Here is a 20550-nt window from a genome sequence, read left to right as displayed (position 1 = left end):
TATATGCTGGCCTGGTAAGGAGTTTGTTGTCAGCTCCTCCCAAACCAGCTATGAAGGTGAGGGAGAACTCTGGGTGGGACACAGCCCCTCTGGGCGATGAGACCAGCCGCAGAGGCGGCCCAGGCCTGGGAGAGCCCGGGAACTCCAGCCCCGTGAGGGCCGTGGCTGTACCCACTGCAAGTGGGTTAAGCCCCCAGCCCCCAGGATCAGAGTGTGGCCCTCAAATCTTGGGGACCCCGAGAAGTCTCAAGTCTGCGGCCCTGGAGGCCTGGCCCCCGAGGCCCGGTGCCTCAGAGAGGTCCTCAAAGCCTGCAGGATGGTGCCCTGGCTGTTCCGTACGTTGTAGTCACTGAGCTGCAGCAGGCGGTCAAAGTCTTCCTCCTTGTAGGTCATGTTGAACATGGAATAGGGGAAGTTGTCCCCCGTGAGATCCACCTGGCCGGCCGGGAGCTCTGCAGGGCTGCGCTGGACACCTGTCCAGGGGTGGAAGGGGGTTAGGCGCAGGGCCCAGAGGCCTCCACAGCTGGCAGAACGGCTCCTGGTGGCTGGACACAGGGGTGAGCTGCTCCCCACTGAAGGGGTTCCTCCCAGCCCCGTGTCCTTTGCCCAGAACTATAACTGTGGATAGCAGGATGCTATTTTGAGCTATGACGCATGTGCTGCTTCCCACATTTTCTCACAGCATTACACATCTTCCACTGTTCAGGCCCCCACCCTGGTATCCACCTCACCCCCAGGGGTAAGGCGGAAGCAGCAGAAAAACAAAGCCCTTTAGGTTAGTGGGTGGATTCTTAAAACTCATGATGGAAGCAAGCGTCTGAAAACCAAAGAGCTTTTGCTTTGCAAGAAACAGTCTTTGTTGAGAGAGAAAGAGACTCCCAAGATGCGGGCTTAGCATGTTAAGAGTAAAGCTAGAAGGTTTGGAATTATGGCAGGAACTAGAAAGCCAGAAGATTGCACAAAGGCAGAATTAGGTTTTCCCATCAAAAGGGGATAAAAGTCTGACCAGTTGGTGGGAGGCGAGGATTAGAAGGAATGTGATGAGAGTTCAGATTTCGGGGGTCCTTGAGTAGAGGCCCAGCTCTCTGAGAAAGGACCCCAGAATGGTCTGCGGTAGAATGACAGAGAGGCCAATTGTGACCCCAGACAGGTTTAGGGGAATCTGAGAGAGAGGGGACTGGGGCTTCTCTTTTCTGGCTGTCCAGCCTGGGGGGCCTTTAGGAAGTCCTCCAACAATGTGGTGCGCAGTAGTGGTGGACGGTGACAGTGCGGGGATTCCCATACATGGCCCCTGCCATAGAGCGGGGGAGCAGAGCCCAGTTGTAGTGACGGGCATGGGGAGGGGGAGGCCAAAGGAGCCTGGGGTCATGACAAAGAGGACACCAGCCCAGTGGCTTTGCAGACGGAGGGCCTCTGCAGGGATCTGGGCATCCACAACAGGCCAGGGTATTGCCATGTCCCAGACTGGGTGGGACTAGCCTTAAGACTCCTGCCTCTGCTGGCTGCAGGGGCACTGGGAGGGCCCAGAGCGGTGCCTCTGAGGGGCCAGGCTTCCAGGCTGTTAGGAAGGGGGGCTGCCTCACCTGGGGCTGAGTGGTCCCTGAAGGAGGCGTTTACCAGCGGAAAGTGAAGCACGACAGGGGCATCAGGGCAGGTGGGGTCTGAGAAGAGGTGGCACTCCCAGGGCTGGCGTCGGTCCTGAGGGCTGGGCTCCACACGGGGGAACGGCAGCCCCCGGGCCCGGCAGTCTAGCTCCGTCTGCTGCAGCACCTGGCGGGGCAGAGGGGGCTCAGAGAGCAATGGCTACTTCCCAGTCATCCCAGGTCAGCACTCTAGAAGATGCTAGGACAGCTCCAGCCCAAACTGACTGCTCAAGACAACCTGATTCTGTCCTGCTCGTGGCCCAGTCAAGCTACACAGTGCCTCGGAGGGAAGCAAAGGATCCCGGTGGTCTGCAGTACTGTTTGACTAAAATCTTTAGGTGGGGTACAGATCTCGCACCCCGTATGGGATTGCTGTTTCTGGGATATTCAATCTCAGAGCCTCCAGGGCCTCAGTAGGGGACCCACTTCTGTCTCACAGCCCTACCCACCCCCTTCCCCAGAGTCCTCAGGGAGGCCCCTGGGAGGATGGACGTGGACAGGCCAGGCTCTCCTCCTAGCTCTGTCCAGCGGTTCCTCTTGGGGTGGGCATAGCGAGCTTCCTCCCTGTCTACCGTTCTTGGGAGCCCAGGGCCCCAGCACCTCCACAGCCCTTCCCAACCCTGGCAGGAGCCTTTGAGTCACAGCCTGTCATCTCTCCCTCCCCCTGGGGACCCAGAAGGTCTGGGCCAGTGGCCCTGCTGCTCGTCCCTGGAGCATGGCCTGGGTGGGCGAAGGGTCTGGGGTTCCCATGGGGTGACCAGCGGCACCTCAAAGGGCGAGGATAGAGAGTAGTCGAAGGATAGTATGAGGTCCAGCCTGCGGCCTGGCCGGAACATGGAGGGACAGCTGGTGTTGAGGAAGTAGCCGGCATCCACCAAGCAGAGCTGGGGCTCCTGCGGGGTCAGCTGGCTGGCGGAGGAGTCTACCTGGCTGTCTGATGGGAGAGGTAGCAATAGTCAGGGGCAGCAAGTCCAACACAGATCACCCACCCACCCCTCCACGCCCCCTTCTAACCCCTGGTGTCACTCCCTGAATGCACGTGCCAGCCCAGCCCTTCCCAAGACCTCCTCCAAGCCACACCCCAGGAGTGGATGCTGGGACCCCCCCAGGCCTCTGCCAGCCCCAGCCATGGTCCATCTCCACCCAGGAGCCCAACCTTGTTACCTGGGGACACATGGCAGTGGCCCTTACCTGCCCAGGTGGAGAAGTCCTTCTGGGCACGGTAGTCCTGGTGCAGCTGGAGGCCCTGGAGGAAGTTGGAGCTGTGCTGGTAGAGTGGTCTGCTCGTCAAGAAGCCCTTCAACATTTGGGCTAGCGCTGTTCCAGGCTGGAGCCACAAGGCCTCCGGCCCTGAGGAGGTCCCCGAGGAGGGAGGAGATTCCTCTGAGCCCAGAGAAGCAGACATTGGTCCATTGGGGGGTCTGGAAATGCCTGGCCCTCCCTCCCCCGACAGTCCCCCCCGCCGACCCTGCAGCATCTGAAGGGGAAGCGGCTTCACCGCAGGCTCCCCTCAGTGCCTCCCTCTCCTACCCAGGCTCCTGATCTCATCCTTGATGTGCTGCTTCCAGGCATCACTGGAGCTGGTGAGGTTATACCAGGCATCCAGCAAGTTCAGGGAGAAAATGTTGCTCCAGATACCTGAAGGCCAAATTCCCAAGAGAGGTCAGCCTTAGGCCTCAGTGCCCTGCCCCCCATCACTTGGAAGGCAGTGGTCCCCACCCTTGAGTGCAGATGGAGAATAGGAGGGGGAGCAGGCTGCCTCTGCAATGGCCCTTCCCCCCAGCTCAATATCTGCCCTCCCCGGGTGCTCTGCCCAGACCTGGGTACAGGGCATTCAGAGTGATGACCATTCACCTTCCAGGAAGCAGATGCGGGACTCAGGGATCCTCCTCATCAGCCGCCCCATGAAGAAGTCCGAGCCGAAGAGCTCAGAGGGGATGAAGGCGCCATACTTCAGGAACCCGACCTCATAGGGGGAGAACTCGACCCACTCTGAGGGGCCAGGAGGGAAAGGCAGGAATGAAAGGACAGTGGGTTTGGGGAGCCCCAGCTCTGACAAGGGCCAAAGACACTGCTCCCCAGCAGGCCTCCGCCTCCTCCCCGCCCGGCTGACTGTTGAGCTGACCTCTCCCCCACCCAGCCCCTTGTCTACATCCTCACCACCACAGCCCTGCCCCAGGACGGCGAGCTCTGCTGGCTGCCTCATCAGGCAATCAGAACCACCATCCTTCCAGAAGGCTGGCCATCTGTGCAGGAGTTTCCTGTGTGAATACTCTGGGGGCCCTCAGGGTGCAAAGGAGGTGTGCATGCACGTGTGTGTGTTGGAGGGTGGAGTGGACAGGACTGAGGACTGTACCCTTGAAGTCCGGGGTCTGCAGATTGTTCTCTTTGACATTGAGGCTCAGGTAGAGGGGCAGAGGGTTCTGGCCCCGCTCCAGCGCAGCTCTCTGTCCTGACAGCTTCTGATCCATCACCTGGGGTGGGGGCGTGAGGGCCAAAGTAAGGTTGGGAGCACCCTGGAGGCAGGGTGGGAGCACAGGCTGGGGGTGAGGAGCATCGGGGTCTCCATGTAGGGCTGTGCACTGCAGACAGCACTGTTCACAAGGACCACAGTGTCAACAGTGACACCCACCCCTGCAACCTGTGGTTCCAGTGGCCCATCTTTATGGGTTGAAGCATGGCGGGTACATGGACCCTGATGCACAGGCACAAAGGCACGCGCACGCACGCGCGCACACACACACACACATACACAGACGCTGCTTTCCAGAAAGGACTCAGAAATCCCCCTTCAGTGTACATTGTAAGCTTTGCCAGGGGATGGGCTGCCCCTTCTAGGTTCATCTGGACCAGTTCAAGTTTCAGCCCCTGCCAAACACTCTCCTGACATCCTCATCTCCACCTTTCCTGCTTTGCACAGTACAAAGTTGTACCCCATTATTTATCCTTGCCTTTTGTTTCTAATTTTCCCTCCAATAGAACTCCAAACTCTGGCAAGGACTCTGGCTTGCCTTTTGGGGAAGCCTCCACAGAGCCTCACTGAATTCTAGGGGAACAGAAAGGTCTCCTTCTATCCCAGACCAGAAATGAAAATAGAGTTCATCTCAAGCCTCAGCAAGGTTAAGGGTGGTGACTGCCTGGAACCCCACCTGGGGAAGGATCCTGCTGCCACAGGCCCTGGGTTGTTACTCATGGAGCAGTATGTGTACCAGGAACGCACCACCTCTCTCTTAGGCTCTCTGAGCTGGAAGGCACCCCACTCAGCAGCTAGACCTAGGAGGTTCCCACCCTGCCATATTAACCTTTATCATCAGATTTACTTAGAGTTAAATATACAGATGACTGGGTCTCTTCTGAGAATCATCAGAAGCCACTTAGGAATTTGTGTTTTTAAAACCTCCCCAGGTGATTCTGATGATCAGCCAGATGTGCATCCCGGGACTCTAGCCTAGCCCATCCAACAGGGAGTCCGGCTCCCACACCCATGACAAAGGCTCAGCACACCTGGTGTGCTTCCCTTCCCCTGGCAGCCCTCTGTCACACAGTGAGAGCACTCAGGTCACAGTCACCTTTTCCTCCAGTTCTTCAGTGGTACCCAATACGACTTGAGTTATGGGGAATCCACAGGAAATTCTCCAAATACGGCTCAAGCGGCCTGGCACTGAGCATTTGTTATATTTACAAGTTAGTCCTGTGGGTGTGAGTATGTATGTGTGCTGAGGAGGGAGGGGGCTTGATGAATACCTGTGATTTCCTTTCTCAAAGTCTTTTATTTAGGAATCCTGTTTGCCTGCTCTTTTGACGTGTACAATCTTTTACTACAGATGCAATTTCTGCCCTGGGAAAGCCTTGGAAAAGGGTCAGCACACCTCTCTATCAACTGAAACAGCACCCAGTATTCCTTTTCCTTTTAATAGCTCACCAGTAAGTCATGGCAAGTCTCTGGATCTCTACCCGCACCCCCTCCCCAGTTTCCAAATGAGGGTCCCCAACCCTGCAGAACACCACTCTGATGACTCAAGGGTCCCACCTGGAGTGTGGGAGCTGGGTGCAGTTGGTGGTCTGTCAGTGTGATCTGGGTCTTGCACAGGGTGGCACTAAAGTGTATATAAAACCTTTTGTCTAGAGTTGAAGAAAAATATGTAAGACCGTTTTAACTCAGGAAAAGATAGGAGAAAAACTGTAAGTTTCTCCTTGAAGAATGGTGAGCAGCTTCTAAGCCTTTCAGTGTTTGCCAGCAAGAGAGTAAAAACAAAGTTTCAAAGAGGTAATTTGAGAAGCACTGATTACAACAGGTGTATTTTGTAAGTGGGTTTTTATAAAAACTGAAGTAATATTATAAAAGTATGTAGACTAAGTAAGTTGTTCTAAGTTTCAGGGTATAATATTTCTCTAATAATACTTAGTATTAATGAAATTGTGATTTGTTATATATGGAGTTATATTTTCTGACCACTTAAAATGACTTTTGGTACTGTAGCTCAGTATAGTATAGAGATAATAAATACTTATTTTTATCTAAAGGCAAATTTGAAATCAACACTAAATTTTTCTCAATAAAGAATTATTTTTAAAATGTGAGCTTTAAGAGATAAAGCATGATGACTAAGAAAAAAAAAGAAACAATATTTGCAAAGCTTTCACATTGTGACAAAATTTTTTAAACTGCATGGGTACTCATTTTAAAGAATGCATTGATGTTCAGTAATATCGCAAGGATTTTTATTCTTGTGAACAATAAGTTTGTCTTTTTTAAAATGACTACAAACTGTGTACATAAAACCATGTATTAAGTCATTACTGGAGGATCAAATGTAATTAAATATGTCTTCTTTATAGCCTAGGATCAAATTGCATTTTCTAGCACTTCATAAAATGAACTGTTAAAACAAGCTTTCCCCACTCTATGGTAATTAATTGTTGCCACCAGGCAGAAAAGTCAGTTAATAAAACACAGCACCCTCAAAACCAAACATGAACTTAAACAGTAGATCCAAAGAATACATGGGATATATTAATAAAATAAAAACATTTCAAGTAATTATGTTGGTTTTATAAATTCCATGCCATTTCGACAAAGATCCCAATAATATTTATCATGAAACTTGACTAACTGATTCTATTATGTATATAGGAGGGCAAAGGGCCAAAAGTGGCCAAGATAATTCTGAGAACCAAGGTGGCAGATGGGGGTAAATTTGCCCTATCAGAAACAGATTTATCACAAAGGTAGTAACTAAGCCAGGGCAGGATTGGCACAGGGATAGAGAATGAGCCCCATTAGAATGGAATAGAGGGACTCCCTATTGGCTAAGAATCTGCCTGCCAATGCAGGGGACACAGGTTTGAGCCCTGGTCCGGGAAGATCCCACATGCCGCGGAGCAACTAAGCCCGTGCACCACAACTACTGAGCCTGTGCTCTAGAGCCTGCGAGCCACAGCTACTGAGCCCGTGTGCCACAACTACTAAAGCCCACGCACCTAGAGCCCGTGCTCCGAAACAAGGGAAGCCACTGCAGTGAGAAGCCTGCACACCTCAACGAAGAGTAGCCCCTGCTCACTGCCAACTAGAGAAAGCTCACGCACAGCAACGAAGACCCAACACAGCCAAAAATAAATAAATAATTTTTTTAAAGAAGTTAGCATTAAAAAAAAGAGGATGTCCCAATGACAAATATACTTGAAAATATGCTCACTCTCACTAAAAACCAAGGAAATGGAAAACTACAATAAAATTTCCTTTCACACCCATAAAATGAAAAAACATTTAAAAGTGTGAAGAGCATGTAGAGAAAAAGAAACTATGATACACTGGTGGTGGGAGTGTGAATTAATACAACCTTTTTGGAGAACAACTTGTCAATAGCTAGAAAAGTTGAAGATACACTACCCAATGGCCTAACAATTCCACTACTGGCTATCATCTCTCTTCAAGGATTAAAGAATCTCTAACACAAGGGCACAAGGAGACTTCTACAAAACCATTGTACAAATAATATTAGTTTTTCTTAAGGATATATATTTTTAATAAAAGTATGCATAATAAATGTATATCTAATAAAGTATATAATAAAGGTTTATAAAATATGTTATATATTATATAATATTATAAAGTGTACAGATTGCAGATATGTATGTGATGATAAAACTAAATTCAGGATGGTGGTTACCTCTGGGGGTGGGAGGGAAATGGGACTGAAAGGGGGGCCCACAGGGGGGGCTTTGGCTCTATCTGTAATATTTCACTTCTTAGGCTGATTAGTGAGATCATGCATATTCCTTATATTATTCTTCATGCTTTATGCATTTTCTTAAGTCTGAAGATCATTGTGATAAATTTTTTATATTAATATTTTATAATAAATATTTTTAAACTAATAACTAAAAAACAAGAATGGTTGGTAATTTCCAAGTAGCACTGTGCTTGCCAACAAGAATAACATTTAAAGAAAAAAGTTAAAACAAATTCACTTTTGGCATTAGTTTACACGCTAATCATTCTTCGTCAAACACCTGATATCCAAAGATAAGAAAGGTAAGAATCTTTCCTCTGCTAATATATTTGATAGTTTACTTTTTTGTTATACATGTTAAAAATACTTTCTGTGTTTTAGCTGTTTCAAATGCTTTAAAAGAAACTTTGTTCAGATAACTATATGTGGTAAAACAACAATGTGAAAAAAATTCCTGATTTTAATAATTACATCAGTTAATGTAAGATTCAGCAATTAACTTACTAAGCTTTCCTTAAAGAAGCAACGCATAAAAAATTTATTTGCTCAGTTTTGTATTAATGGTGTTAGGATAATAGTAAAGAAACAGAATAGCTAACACTTAATGCTTACTCTATGCCAAGGCACCACTGAGTGCTCACAGCAACCCTATGTGTTAAGTACTCTTCTCATCCTCATTGTACAGATGAAAAAGACTGAGGCACAGAGAGGTTAAGTAGTTTGCCTAAGGACACATAGCTGGTAAGAGACACTGGGATTAGAATCTAGGAAATCTGGCTCCAGAGTCTGTGCTTTTTTTTTTTTTTTTTTTTTTTTTTTTTTGCCGTACGCGGGCCTCTCTCTGTTGTGGCCTCTCCCGTTGCGGAGCAACAGGCTCCAGACGCGCAGGCTCAGCGACCATGGCTCACGGGCCCAGCCGCTCCACGGCATGTGGGATCTTCCCGGACTGGGGCACGAACCCGTGTCCCCTGCATCGGCAGGTGGATTCTCAACCACTGCGCCACCAGGGAAGCCCGAGTCTGTGCTTTTAACACTACCATGAAGATGAAGAAAAATACATTTCATATTACAGTATAAATAAAATAAAATGAAAGCTGTTCCAAAAACCTCACTGACTCTTAAACACGATGCTTAACTGACTTTGACATTGGTCCTTAGCTCTTGGGAGACCCAGAAATTTCTGTTTCATGGCAATCAATTGAAGAATAACCTGATTCAAAATGTCGGCATCCCAAAGTTGGCAGACAAGGAAGTACAGCAGTTCCCACATCCCTTAACCACTGGCCTCTTACCCAGCAGGAAATGTGCATGCACACGTCAGCTAGTCACAAGGCTGTCCCAGCCCTCACCCTTGCACATAGGCTCTGCCTCGCATGCGCAGGGGCCCTACCTGTCCGTGCAGCGCAAACTCCAGCACCAGACCCCACAGGTCCACAAAGGTCGTGGGGTGGCCCTGCTCAGCCCGTTGTTCCAGCTCCCGATAGTAGCTCGCCAGGCGCTCAGGAGAGAAGGCCTCCAGCTTGCTCTTGGCCAGGTGCTCCCGGGCGTGTCCGATGGGTCCCTTCAGGTCCCTCTGCGACCACTCAGGGTCCCCATACAGATGGGCCATCGTCCTGAGAGAACAAAGGGACATTACAGTCTGAGGTCAAGGCCCAGCATGGGACGCTGCAACTCCAACTTCCACCCTCCGACTTCTCCCAACACGTGGCTCTGGCTGCCAAAGCCCCACCTATCTGGAAACTGCCTCAGGGCATTCTCTCCTTCTTGATCTGTACTGTCCAATATAAATAGAATGTGAGCCACATATGTAATTTAAATTTTCGTAGTAACCACATTTTCAAAAAGTAAAAAAAGATCTGAAAAATTAATTTTAACAGTATATTTCATTTAATTCAGTATCTAAAATTATCATTTCAGTGTGTAATCGATATGAAAATTAATATAAATATTCTTTTCAAACTGTTCTTTCAGAATTCACTGTGCATTTTATATTTAACACATCTCAGTTTGGACTAGCCACATTTCAAGTGGTCAATAACCACACGTGACTAGTGGCTACTGTATTGTACAGCACAGCTGTAGACTCCTACTCCCATCTTTATAGATCCGTCCTGAAGCCCTTTAAGACTCTGCTTGTCAACAGCTGTCACCTAAACTCTGAGTTTACTCTTTTACTCCTTAAAGTCACATTTCGATAAGACTCAAAGGAATGAATCTCTAATAGTGAAAATTTCCACTTCGTCATAGGCAGAGTGGAGCATAGTGTGGCAATGTTGTCTTTAGGTAAAATAGCATCTCTTGACCTCAGTTTCCTCATCTATACTATACAATAAGAGAAACGACCCCAGAGAGTGTTGTGAGGATTAAATGAGGCAATGACAATTAAAGGAAAAAAAGCTACCAATTTGGAGCTCCTGGTAAGTGTCAGACATGTTAAGTGCTTTACTTGGGCTGTCCCACTCCAGTCCTATGGAGTATGTAGTATTATTTCCCCCACTTTGGAGATGAGTCGACTGAGAAGCAGGGGAAATAAGTTGCCCAAAGTCACCTAGCCAGTAAGTAGTGCTGCAGAAACTCAAACCCAGCTCCTTCTGGATCAGTAGCATGGAATGGATGTCCTGCAATGCCTTGCTCATGGCAGGACCTCTGAATGTCCGTTTCCCCGCTTTTGAGAAAGTCACTTGGCACCCATCAGAACATACTGCTCACACCCACTTAGAGGGCCCCTCTGACGTCCACTCCATTTCCCCTTGGGGCCTGATCATCTCTGTTCTTCCAAGTCCCAAGGGCCCTCACCATGTAGAGCCCGAGATGCCACTGAAGTAGGTCACACAGTCCAGAAGGTCCAGCTTCTGCAGGGCCAACAGGTGGCCATAGAGAGAGGTCATGGCCCGGGCACCTCCTCCTGTGGCCATGATGCCCACGACGGGGACCTGGGTTGCACAGACACAGGTTGGCTTAACAAGGACAGGGGTGGAGCTGCCTCCTGCCTCCAGGCAAGGGACCACGAGGTCAGAGCCTGAAGGAGTCGGGGTTAGAGCTAGCGCCCGGCTCCTCCCCAGCAAATGACAGCTCTCAGCCTTGGATAGATCCCCAAAGAGAGCTTCCCCATGCCCCACATCTCCCCACATATGCCCACTCCTCAGTCTCTGCTGACTGGAGTATCTGGAGAGGGCATAGCAATCAGGCACTCCCTTAAGGCGAGTGCAAGGTATCTGTACCCATATCCCCCTTCCCCCACAAACCTCATCTTCCTGTAGGTCTCTGTCCAGCTGCAGGGCCTGCTTCAGGGCCTTGGCCACCACCTGCTTCCTCCTGCTCAGGAAGGCTTTCTCCTCCGCACACAAATCGAAGCCCAGATGTACAGCCAGCTCCTTCGGGCTGGGGCAGTGGAGGATCCAAGGATCAGGGGGCACCTGCATAGCTCAGCTACTGGCTGGTCGAGCCCACAATAGCTGCCAGATAAACTCCTTGCTCCCAACCCCCAGGACCACACTTTCCACACACTCCCTAGCCCCGTGACTACCCCTGTCTCCCGCAGATATGAATGTCCCTTACCAGCTCTCAGCCTTGAGCTGCAGCTTCACTCCTGGGGCCTGAAATCAAAACAAGAGATCCCACTCAGAATGTCCTAGACCCTGAAGGGAGTGTGGGTATCCCCTGGGGGCCTTGGGGTCTTTATTCTCACTGGCACTTCCCAGCCAGCTGAGGCCACTTACATTTGTAGCAGGAACGTCAACTGTCACCTCCTCCCCCATGGCCAAGGACCTTAGGGGTACAGTGAGGTACGCATCTGAGTTGCCTGAGTTCCAGCCGTTGCTTTTAGAGGTCTGGAAAGAAAAGTCATTCATTCATTCACCCACTCAACAAATCCTTACTGAGTATCTAGACAGCGATCTGGACAGACACAGGCCCTCCCTGATAATACAAAAATAATTACAGTATTTACAATTATTGTAATTAAAAAATTACAATTACTAATCATTACAAAAATAATAATAGCTAACTGAATCACTTTGCTATACACCTGAAACTAACATAATATTATAAATCAACTAAACTTCAATAAAAAATAATAAGCATAGGGGGCTTCCCTGGTGGCGCAGTGGTTGAGAGTCCGCCTGCCGATGCAGGGGACACAGGTTCGTGCCCCGGTCTGGGAAGATCCCACATGCCACGGAGCGGCTGGGCCCGTGAGCCATGGCCACTGAGTCTGCGTGTCCGGAGCCTGTGCTCCGCACCGGGAGAGGCCACAACAGTGAGAGGCCCGTGTACCGCAAAAAAAATAATAAAAATAAAAAAATAAGCATAGCTTATATTTATTTAGTGTATTAATAGCTGATATGTGTTTATTAATTATTCTGAGTCATGTGCATGAACTTATAAAGAAACAGGTAACGAACTGACATTAGTAAGTATTGTAAAGGAAATAAGCAGGGTGATGTGATAGAGTAACCAAAGGTGGGGTATGTAGAATCTGTTTAAGATGTGGGGGGCGGTCAAGGAGGGCCTCTGAAGAGATGCCATCTGAGCTGAGGTCTAAAGGAGGAGGAGAAAGAGGAGCAGGCAGCCTCGGAAGGAGCCGCAGGAGGACAGGGAAAGCACTTGGTATGTTGGAAAAGCAAGAAGAGACAAATATGGCTGGAGCATCGTGAATGAGGGGGAGCATGGAAGAAAATGAGGCAACAGAGGTGCGCAGGGGCCAGGTTATGCAGGGCCTATGGACGCAGACATGGGATTTTATTCTAGGAGCCTTACCGGAGGAGCCACTGAAGACTTCAAACAAAGACTGACATGGCACAGCAGCCCCCCGTGCCCAGGCGAGGCCCCTGGTGATCCTTCCTGTCTGCCAAGGGCATGGTGCCTAACTGGGGGAGGCTGACAAGGCCACAGGGCCCTGACCTTGACAGGTGGACGGCCAGAGAGAAGCCTGCAGCAGGTGGAGCTGGCCCGAGGCTGGGGTCGGCAGGGGAGCTCCAGAGCCAAAACCTACCCTCAGGCACCCACTCAGCTCTGCCTCTTGGGCTGCCATGTAGTGGAAGCGGAAGGCAGAGGCTGTTCCCAGGGCAGATGTCTGTGTGTCCTCATATGAGCCCTTCAGCACCAGCTCCAGCTCCAGCTCATCCTGATCTAGGGAGAGAGTGGACAGGTTAGCACAAGGGAAACAAGAGCCCGGAACCCCAGCTAGGATCCAGGAAACCAGCAGTACTGCCCAGGCCATGGGGAGGCCGGGTGGCTGGACCATGGCAAACAGCATTCTGGAGAGGGCTCTCCCCACACCCTCTGTGGGACTCCCACCTCCAGCGACAGGCCTTCCCCCAGGTCAGGGGGACTCTCCTGCCCAGAGGAGACCAGTTGCCTTTGCGCTGTGTGGGCAGCCTCCTGCTGGACAGGTTCCCCAGCCACACCCAGCAACCCTCCACACTCCAGGCAGAGGCCAGACCTCATGCTGAGCAGGTCTCACCTGCAGCCTCGGCTGTGCTCCCCGTGCTGTCCAGGTGAACATCCAGGCAAGACAGCTCTCGGGCCTGGGGCAGAGACCACGTCATGGGCAGGGGGCTCTGCAGGGGAAGCTGAGGTCTCCCCTCAACCTCACCCCCTGAACCCCCTGTCCCAAATCCACCACGCGCAGAGCCAGAAGTAGGGTCCAGGGTAGGACCAGTCCTCCCGTTGACCGACGTGCCAAGCGAGCCTGCTGCATTCTCTCTGTAACGCGTGCCAGCTGATGCCTGCAGCCCACTCAGCTCTGGCCGCCACCCTCTCCCTGAGAACTGCTGAGGTCATCAACATGCCGCTGGTCTCCATCACCTCAGATAAAAGGCAGCTGGCGTAGGGGTGGCTATTTTAAGGTGTATTTGAAAAAGTAATACTAGCCCCTCAAACAAGCACTCGCAGGACGCCAAGGGTGGACGCCTGCTTCAGTTTTGAACGCCAGCTGCCTTACTACATGCAGGGCCTGGCTTAGCTCCCCGGTCATGCCTGTGTTGCTCGTTGAGGGTGTTCCTGTGAGTAGAAAGTTTCTAATCCTCGCTCACCGCACATTCCTGTCCACTGCAGCTTCGTGAGCTCGCTATGCTTTAGGAGAGCTGACCCTCCATGGTCCGGAGGAGAAGCTGATTGACCCCTGATCCTATCTCAAAGCTCCCTGACTGGAAGCACACCACACTGTAACCTGAGCCTGCTGGCCTGGCCTTCGAGAGACTTCCTCGCTCCCTTCAGGGCTAAGAACTATGAAGTCATCACACAGAACAGAACACCATCAGGAAATGCCTAAAATTCCCCCAACGTTCCCTCAATCCTCCTGCCTTGGGCCAGAATTCCTCTCAGCAGAGCAGTCGGGCCTCCCCTCTCTCTCCGAGCTCTTTAGCCCCAGGCCCCTCCGAGGCCAGACTGCAGCCCCAGGTGACCACCTAGCAGGGAAGTGGACGGCTCTTACTGCAAAGCCCTGTCCTTGCCTTGTCCCTTGCGGCCCACCCGCCAGGCAGCCCCGCCCCTACCCCAGTGTCTGCACTGGGGCCCCTCCCTTAGCGCACCCCACCCCACAGGCCTGGGGAAGGTGGTTACCACAAGCACGTTGTTGGTGATGAGGTTTTCTGGGCAGCCTGACCTGGAAAAAATCAAACCATCCAGAGTCTGGCCTTGCAAAGGCAAAGTCTTCCCGCACTGATGTGCCCCCTCCCAGCCAGGCTGCACCCAGGTGGGGCCTCCCTGGGTGACACTGAGGGTTCTCTACGTCCTGGGTATGATCCAGGGTGTGGGGAGTTGCTTCTGAAGAGTGAAAGGTCCTCACCTTTCACCATGGCAGACAAAACACCAGCCTTCCTCTCCTCATTTCTCTGAGGGTCCCCCCAACCCAACCGGCAGGGGTAGGAGATGAGGAACAGCAAATCTGGGCTGGTCAGACCAATGGGAAGATCTGGGTTAAAGGCATTTTCCTAAGGAAAGCCTGGGTCCTGAGACACCCCCTGAGCTGTGTGGTATTACTCACGTTTTCTCCATCAGGAACTCCACGTCCAGCTCCTCCGGTCCCTGAAATTAAAGTTGAGCAAGCTGTCGACATGCACACATGTCTTTAGAGTTGACACAGCTCCCTTATGTATCTCATCATCCCGAGCAGCCTCTAAGGGAGGCATGGTGTTACAACTCTTCCCATTTTACAGATGAGGAAATCGAGTCTTGGGGAAAGATGGGCTACCTGCCCCAGTTACCCACAGCTAGCTAGATCCCTCCCTGGCAAGGCTGTAGGGGAAGATGTAGACCACAAGCCAAAGGAGGCTTGAAGATGCCCAGGGCCCATTTCATCTTCCTCTCGAGGGGGACCAACCCCAGAACTCTGCCCTCTCTCCAGGTCTTGGGCACCACGGGAGGGTCAGAGGCAGTAAGCAAGAGTGACGAGCCCACACCCCCCGAAGAGTTGGTCACCACGAGCTGTGTTTTGTGGCACATGAGGAGGTTTGCCATCACCCAAAACCTTCCTTCCCCGTAGATGACTAGAATTCCTCCCTTAAGTGATTCAGCCAGTAACAGTCAAGGTAACCTCCTCCTTTCCTATGAAAATGTAAATATCTCTGGGTGGGCCTTCCGTCTTCCTGCAAAGGAGTTCAAACCCAGCAGCATCCCAACAGACGGGAGAAACTGTGCCACTTCCTCAGCCTGGAGCTGAGAGGTGGGGCTGGCGGGAACCTCCACCCACCTGGGGATGCAGGGAGAAGGTCTTCCGGAGCAACCTGCCAGGGAGGATTTCAGAGACATCACAGAGAACCTTGAAGCAGGCGTCGTCCATCTTGAAGGCATCCTTGTCATAGATGCTCAGCTCCAGAACATTCTAAGGACCCGAGAACAGCAACGTAGCACGTTATTAACGCATAGCGTGGCTCACACCTGTTGAATCCTCAGCCCTCCTGCCGAGGGCCGGAAAAGATTATTAGGCCACTGCACTTTGTACTTCAAAATAAAAATACCGGTAAAACCTAGAAGTGGTAAAAGGAAATCCAGCAAAGTTCCTAATTCCCCCCTGCTCATTTTCGTTTTTATAAAAAATAAAACTCTTTTGAAGTTTCCCCAGCCCAACCCCACCCCTGCTTGGCTGGTTCCCTAAGGCCTGGTAGGTACCAGGCGCTATACTGGGAGTGCTCTGTGCGTGATCGCATTTAACCTCAAACAACCCAGGCAGGAGGGCTCTTGCTGCCTCCACTCCATGGATGGGTTTAGGGAGGACCAGTAGCGTGCTGTTCACACATTCTCTCACACACAGCACATCCAGGCTGGGGCACAAAGACACCCCCTTCCCCAGTTTCTCTGCCTGAGCTCCGGAGGAAGGTGTACTCTACCCCAGGAACCTTCCCAGTGTGGGGCACAGCCTGTCCTCAGCGGGGTGGCCAGGGGTCCTCTGGACTTCACCTTGACCTGACTTTGGATCAGGAAAGTGAAGCTCTCGTTCCACACAGGATGACTGGAGTTGGTGACCGTTTTGGTCTTAAACTTTGTTCCAGGTGCGGTTGGCAGCTGTAGGATCACATAGGGGTCTGCTTCGCTCACTGCCAACATCAAGAGAACCGTGTAAGACAGAATTCCTCACACCCCTCTCCAGGGGCCTCACCAGGTTCCTCCCAAGACCCCTGCAGCCACTGCGGGCAGCCCAGCCCAGCCCCAAGGCACTGGGCCTTCCCCGTAGGACCTGGTCCTCCCCACACTCCTGGGGCCCAGGACACAGTTACTCACAGAGGTCAGCCCAGCCCAGGCCCCGTGCCTCCAGGACCCTCACGGTGAGCTGCCAGCAGGCAGAGGTCTCCCCCTGGAGAGAAATAGGCCACAGAGTCCCTCCTGCTCAGTTACGAGCCCCCCCAGTTCGTGCCGAGGCTTCTCCTGAGATGCTGCTCGCTGACGCTGCCAGGCATTCTGGGGCCAAACAGCCTTTGCCCATCGCTGTCCCTAGGGCCATGGTCCTGGGCCGCAGCAGTCAGGGAATGGCGGTAGAGTTTGTGGGGCGCCCTCCCTTCAGGGACAGGATTGCACAGTAGAGAAAGCAGGAAACAGAGGGCCAAGGAACAGCCACCACACTGGACATGTCAGTTTGGGGTCAGCCACCCCCAGAGCTCACAGGGAGGGCAGCCCTTTGGTGAAGCACGGGACCCTGCTGCCAGGCATTCCCCCGGCCTCTGGACAGGAAGTGGGCACGTGACTCCAGGACCCTGAGCTCTGGGGATCCCAGTGCTCCGTGATGGCCTCAGGTACAAACTGTCTCTTGGGTGTGAATTGGGAAACTCCAAGAGCATCAGGCTGTTACCGTGTGCAGGGGGTGAAAGTTATTAAGGTGCTTGCAAGGCCACATCAGCCCACAGGCAACCCAATAAGGTGGAAGAAGAAACGGAGTGGGCAGAAGCTCGGAGGGACCAAGAAGACAAGCAGTAATAGGTGGCAGGAGGAAAAGCAGAAGGCAGGGGGGATGTGGCTGAATCCTGCTGGGACAGGGCCCGGCTGGGGCGGGGGGCGGGTATCTCAAACCCCTACTTCTGAGGTCCTTGCCACTGCTGAGATCCAAGGGGCCCTTTTGTTTCTGTTCTTCCTGAGGCCCCGCTGAGTAGATTTTTCTGGGCACCCTGCACACGTTTCTTACGATAAGGCCCTGTGATCTGAGGCAGAGACAGCACCGTGCTTGCATGGTGGACATTCAGCCTTGCATGGTTGGGAGACGGCGCTGCGATGAAACCAAAGCTCTTTCCTGCTCTGCACCCTCCCACGACCAGTCCTACTTCTGTGCGTGTGATCTGAAAGTCTAGGCTCCCACCAGGAAACGTCTCTGCTCTGCGCAGGTGCTACCTGCCAGGGGCTGGCTCAGTGTCCACGGCACCGGCTCTCCATGCCCCACAGAGAAGCTTAAAGGACAACGGGTCACAGCAAAGCCAATCAGGCTTGTGCCCTTGTCCCGGCCCTGCTGCCCTGTGTCCCCACATCATCCCTGTCTTGTGGCTTCTTACTAAGTGTCTTTGTCATCCTTGTCAGCTCTCCGGCAGAGCACACATGACCCTCCCAGCAAGGTAGGCTCATTTCTCCCTTCTTGGGGATCAATGCTAGTGACATCCACAGGCCTTAAGCCAGAGGGTGTAGTTGACAGGGATTTAGTGTCATTTTAGGCACCTGGCTCCGTTTCTTCCCCACACCCAGATTCCATCACCGCCCATCACAGAGGTGGTGCTGGCTGGGACCTGGGTTCCTGTGAGGAGTTGTGGTTCAATGCCCGCTCCAAGCCAGGGCGAGGCAGAGGCAGCCAAGCTGTACCCCAGCTCCCACCCCGATCCTCAGGGCCACAGCCTGTGGGCTGCTCTAACGCCACTTGGGGCTATTAAGAATCGTCCCCAATTGCCCTCTTTCCAGCCAGCCACCATACCCAAATTGGGTGTTGCTGCCCATTTCCCCCTCTGGTCACTGAGAGCCTCTCAACTTCAGAAAGCCCACCGTTTCCTGGAGGGTATTTTTCCTAAGATGGAACCCCATTCTCCTCACCTCTAAGAGCGTCACTAACACAGAGCACTGGAGGATGGGCTGTGACAATCACTATGATGACTGGCCATTGCTGGGGCAGAAGAGCAGGTTCCCAGCCAGATTGTCTAGATCTAAACCCTGGTCCTCTGTTTACTTGCTGTGTGAGCCTGGACAAGTCACTCAACTTCCTGGTGCCTCTGTTTCCTCATTGTAGTGGGACAAACAATAGTATCAACCTGACACAGCGTTCTGAGGCTGAAATGTGTTAATGCCTGCAGAATGCTTAGCAAAAAGTAAGCAGTTTCTAGATAATTGCTCTTCTTACTTACTATTTATTAAGTGCTTGTTATGTTTCTAGGTGCTATACTAAGCATATTACATATTCAAACTCTATTTATCCTCCTGACACCCTCATGAGATAGTTCTCTCATTTCCTCCCATTTTACAGATGAGAGAATTGAGGCTCAGCAAGGTTGACTTGCGCTAGGTCACAGAGTTAGTTAAGTGATACAGTTAGGATTGAAACCCAGGTCTTCAAGGCCAGAGCTCACAACCCCTTTGTGGTTCTACACTCTTAGGACTTTGCTTTTTTGTAAACGCATGCAACTCTCATCCCCTGCCCCATGGATATCTAAACATTAGAATTTCATAGATTTGTTTTAGACAAATAGGATTATTTAGCCAACTAATGTGTTAACTGGTAGAATTCTTTTCTCCTGAGGGCTCTGGGGCTTCATCTTCCCTGGTGAAAGATCCTGCCACCTGTAATACTGTCTTCATTGATAACTGACCCTGGATGCTCCTGGAGGGGTCTCAAGCAGGGCGCCTGCACCCAGCTTCCTGTGGCATCCCGGAAGTGCCTCTCTGCTGAGAGTCCCAGCCACCCTCTCTGCCCCTGTACAGGAGCCCCAGGGCCTCCTCCATCCTCCTTGGCTCAGTGCAGGTCTCTGCCCATCACGGAGGATATAGCCCAAGGGAGATTGAGCGGGGTCCAGAGGATCTATAAACATGAGGTCTTCAGCTGGGGGAGTAAAAGGATCAGGCTGCCTTTTCTCCCTGCTGGCACCCAGTGACCCGCAGTAGGACAGCGCGGGGAGGTTGGAGAGACAGGAAGTGGGACCTGCGGGCACAGCCTCTGAGTCAGGCTGAGATGATGCTCCTCACCCTGGTCTCCAGGGCCCTAGATTCTATGGATGCCAACTGTCCATCCCACCCACTCCCCGTCCCTAAGCACAGATTCCCTCGCCATCTGCCTCCCACCTCCAGCCTCTGCCTAGGCAGAGACTCCAGGTCTGGGACCCAGCCCCTCCCCAGAGACCAGAATCACCTTGGTTTCAGCTATGTCAAGCTTGTTAGAATGCACCCTAGCTCCAGGCCCTGCCCTGAGTGATGCCGACAGGCTCAGTGACAGTATTACCTGGTGAGGATGGCCAGGTGGTCCCCTAGGTGTCATTCTCTCCATGCCAAACCTTTGGCTCCACTCCAGGCCCAGCTCCCTCCAAGATGACAGCTCCCTGGCTGGCTGGCAGCGACTACTCCGATGGAATGGGACTGACGGGGGACCTGCCAGCCTCTGAGGAGCCACGATCCTATAAACAGCCGGAGCCCCACCTCCAGGTCACTCCCTCAGCCCAGTACCTTCTCCTCTATCCCCTGGAGGCTGAATCAACTAGCTTTTCCAGAAACTTCTGGCAAGGCTCCAGGACCTGCAGGTGGAGCATCACTTCCAGACCTGGGATGTCAGGATACAAGAGAGGGGGAAGTCAAGTCCCGGGAGCAGCGGCAGGAAGCTGGTTTCCCTGAGGCTGAGGGCAGAGGGCAGGGTGGGGTCAGAGCTAGGAAACCCCTGCAGCCCAGCCCCAGCCTGAGCCAGGCCAGCCTCTGGGGGAGGAGGGCTGAGCACCTGAGAGCAGATGAGCAGCCAGGAGCCTGGGAGTAATAATAGGGCGGCCCCAGGGGCGGGCTCCGAGCAGACTCTGGAGACCTAGCTGCAGGGGGCTCTGGACTCTGGCTCTAGGCCTCTCACTCCTTCCGTGTGGCTGGTCCTAGGCATTTAGAGGATTTCTGTTAAAATAGAGTGACAAACTTTGTAGTAAAGGTAAGAGACCAATCAGGAAACTCTTAGAATATGAATATTACAGAAAAAAGCTCTGTGAAGTCACCTGTTTAAACTATTCAGTATGCACAACATG

General features: G+C 52.1%; 1 protein-coding gene across 1 annotated transcript; it reads right to left on the bottom strand.

The window, feature by feature from the left end:
• Nucleotides 1-246: 246 nt before the first annotated feature.
• On the bottom strand, nt 247-19820 carry PLA2G4D (phospholipase A2 group IVD). The gene is made up of 20 exons (XM_030843051.2): nt 19776-19820; nt 16598-16670; nt 16277-16413; nt 15570-15701; nt 14865-14905; nt 14441-14483; nt 13341-13404; nt 12870-13006; nt 11596-11706; nt 11435-11472; nt 11122-11257; nt 10673-10809; nt 9267-9489; nt 4000-4117; nt 3498-3635; nt 3174-3281; nt 2835-3026; nt 2411-2577; nt 1584-1770; nt 247-473 (listed from the first exon to the last, which is right to left on the bottom strand). Exons 1-20 carry the CDS (start codon nt 19818-19820, stop codon nt 247-249), a joined length of 2454 nt encoding a protein of 817 aa, XP_030698911.2.
• Nucleotides 19821-20550: the final 730 nt, after the last annotated feature.

The sequence above is a fragment of the Globicephala melas genome, chromosome 2 (assembly GCF_963455315.2).
Source record: "Globicephala melas chromosome 2, mGloMel1.2, whole genome shotgun sequence".
In the NCBI taxonomy this organism is placed as follows: domain Eukaryota; kingdom Metazoa; phylum Chordata; class Mammalia; order Artiodactyla; family Delphinidae; genus Globicephala; species Globicephala melas.
Note: the sequence above shows the minus strand (reverse complement) of the source record. Positions and strands in the feature narration are given on the sequence as shown.

Coding starts and splice junctions, on each gene's coding strand:
- PLA2G4D (XM_030843051.2), bottom strand. CDS start 19,820: ATGGAGAGAATGACACCTAGGGGACCACCTGGCCATCCTCACCAG. Junction 11,473..11,595: donor TTGACGTTCCTGCTACAAAT/GTAAGTGGCCTC, acceptor TTTTGATTTCAG/GCCCCAGGAGTGAAGCTGCA. Junction 3,282..3,497: donor CCGCATCTGCTTCCTGGAAG/GTGAATGGTCAT, acceptor TTTGGCCTTCAG/GTATCTGGAGCAACATTTTC.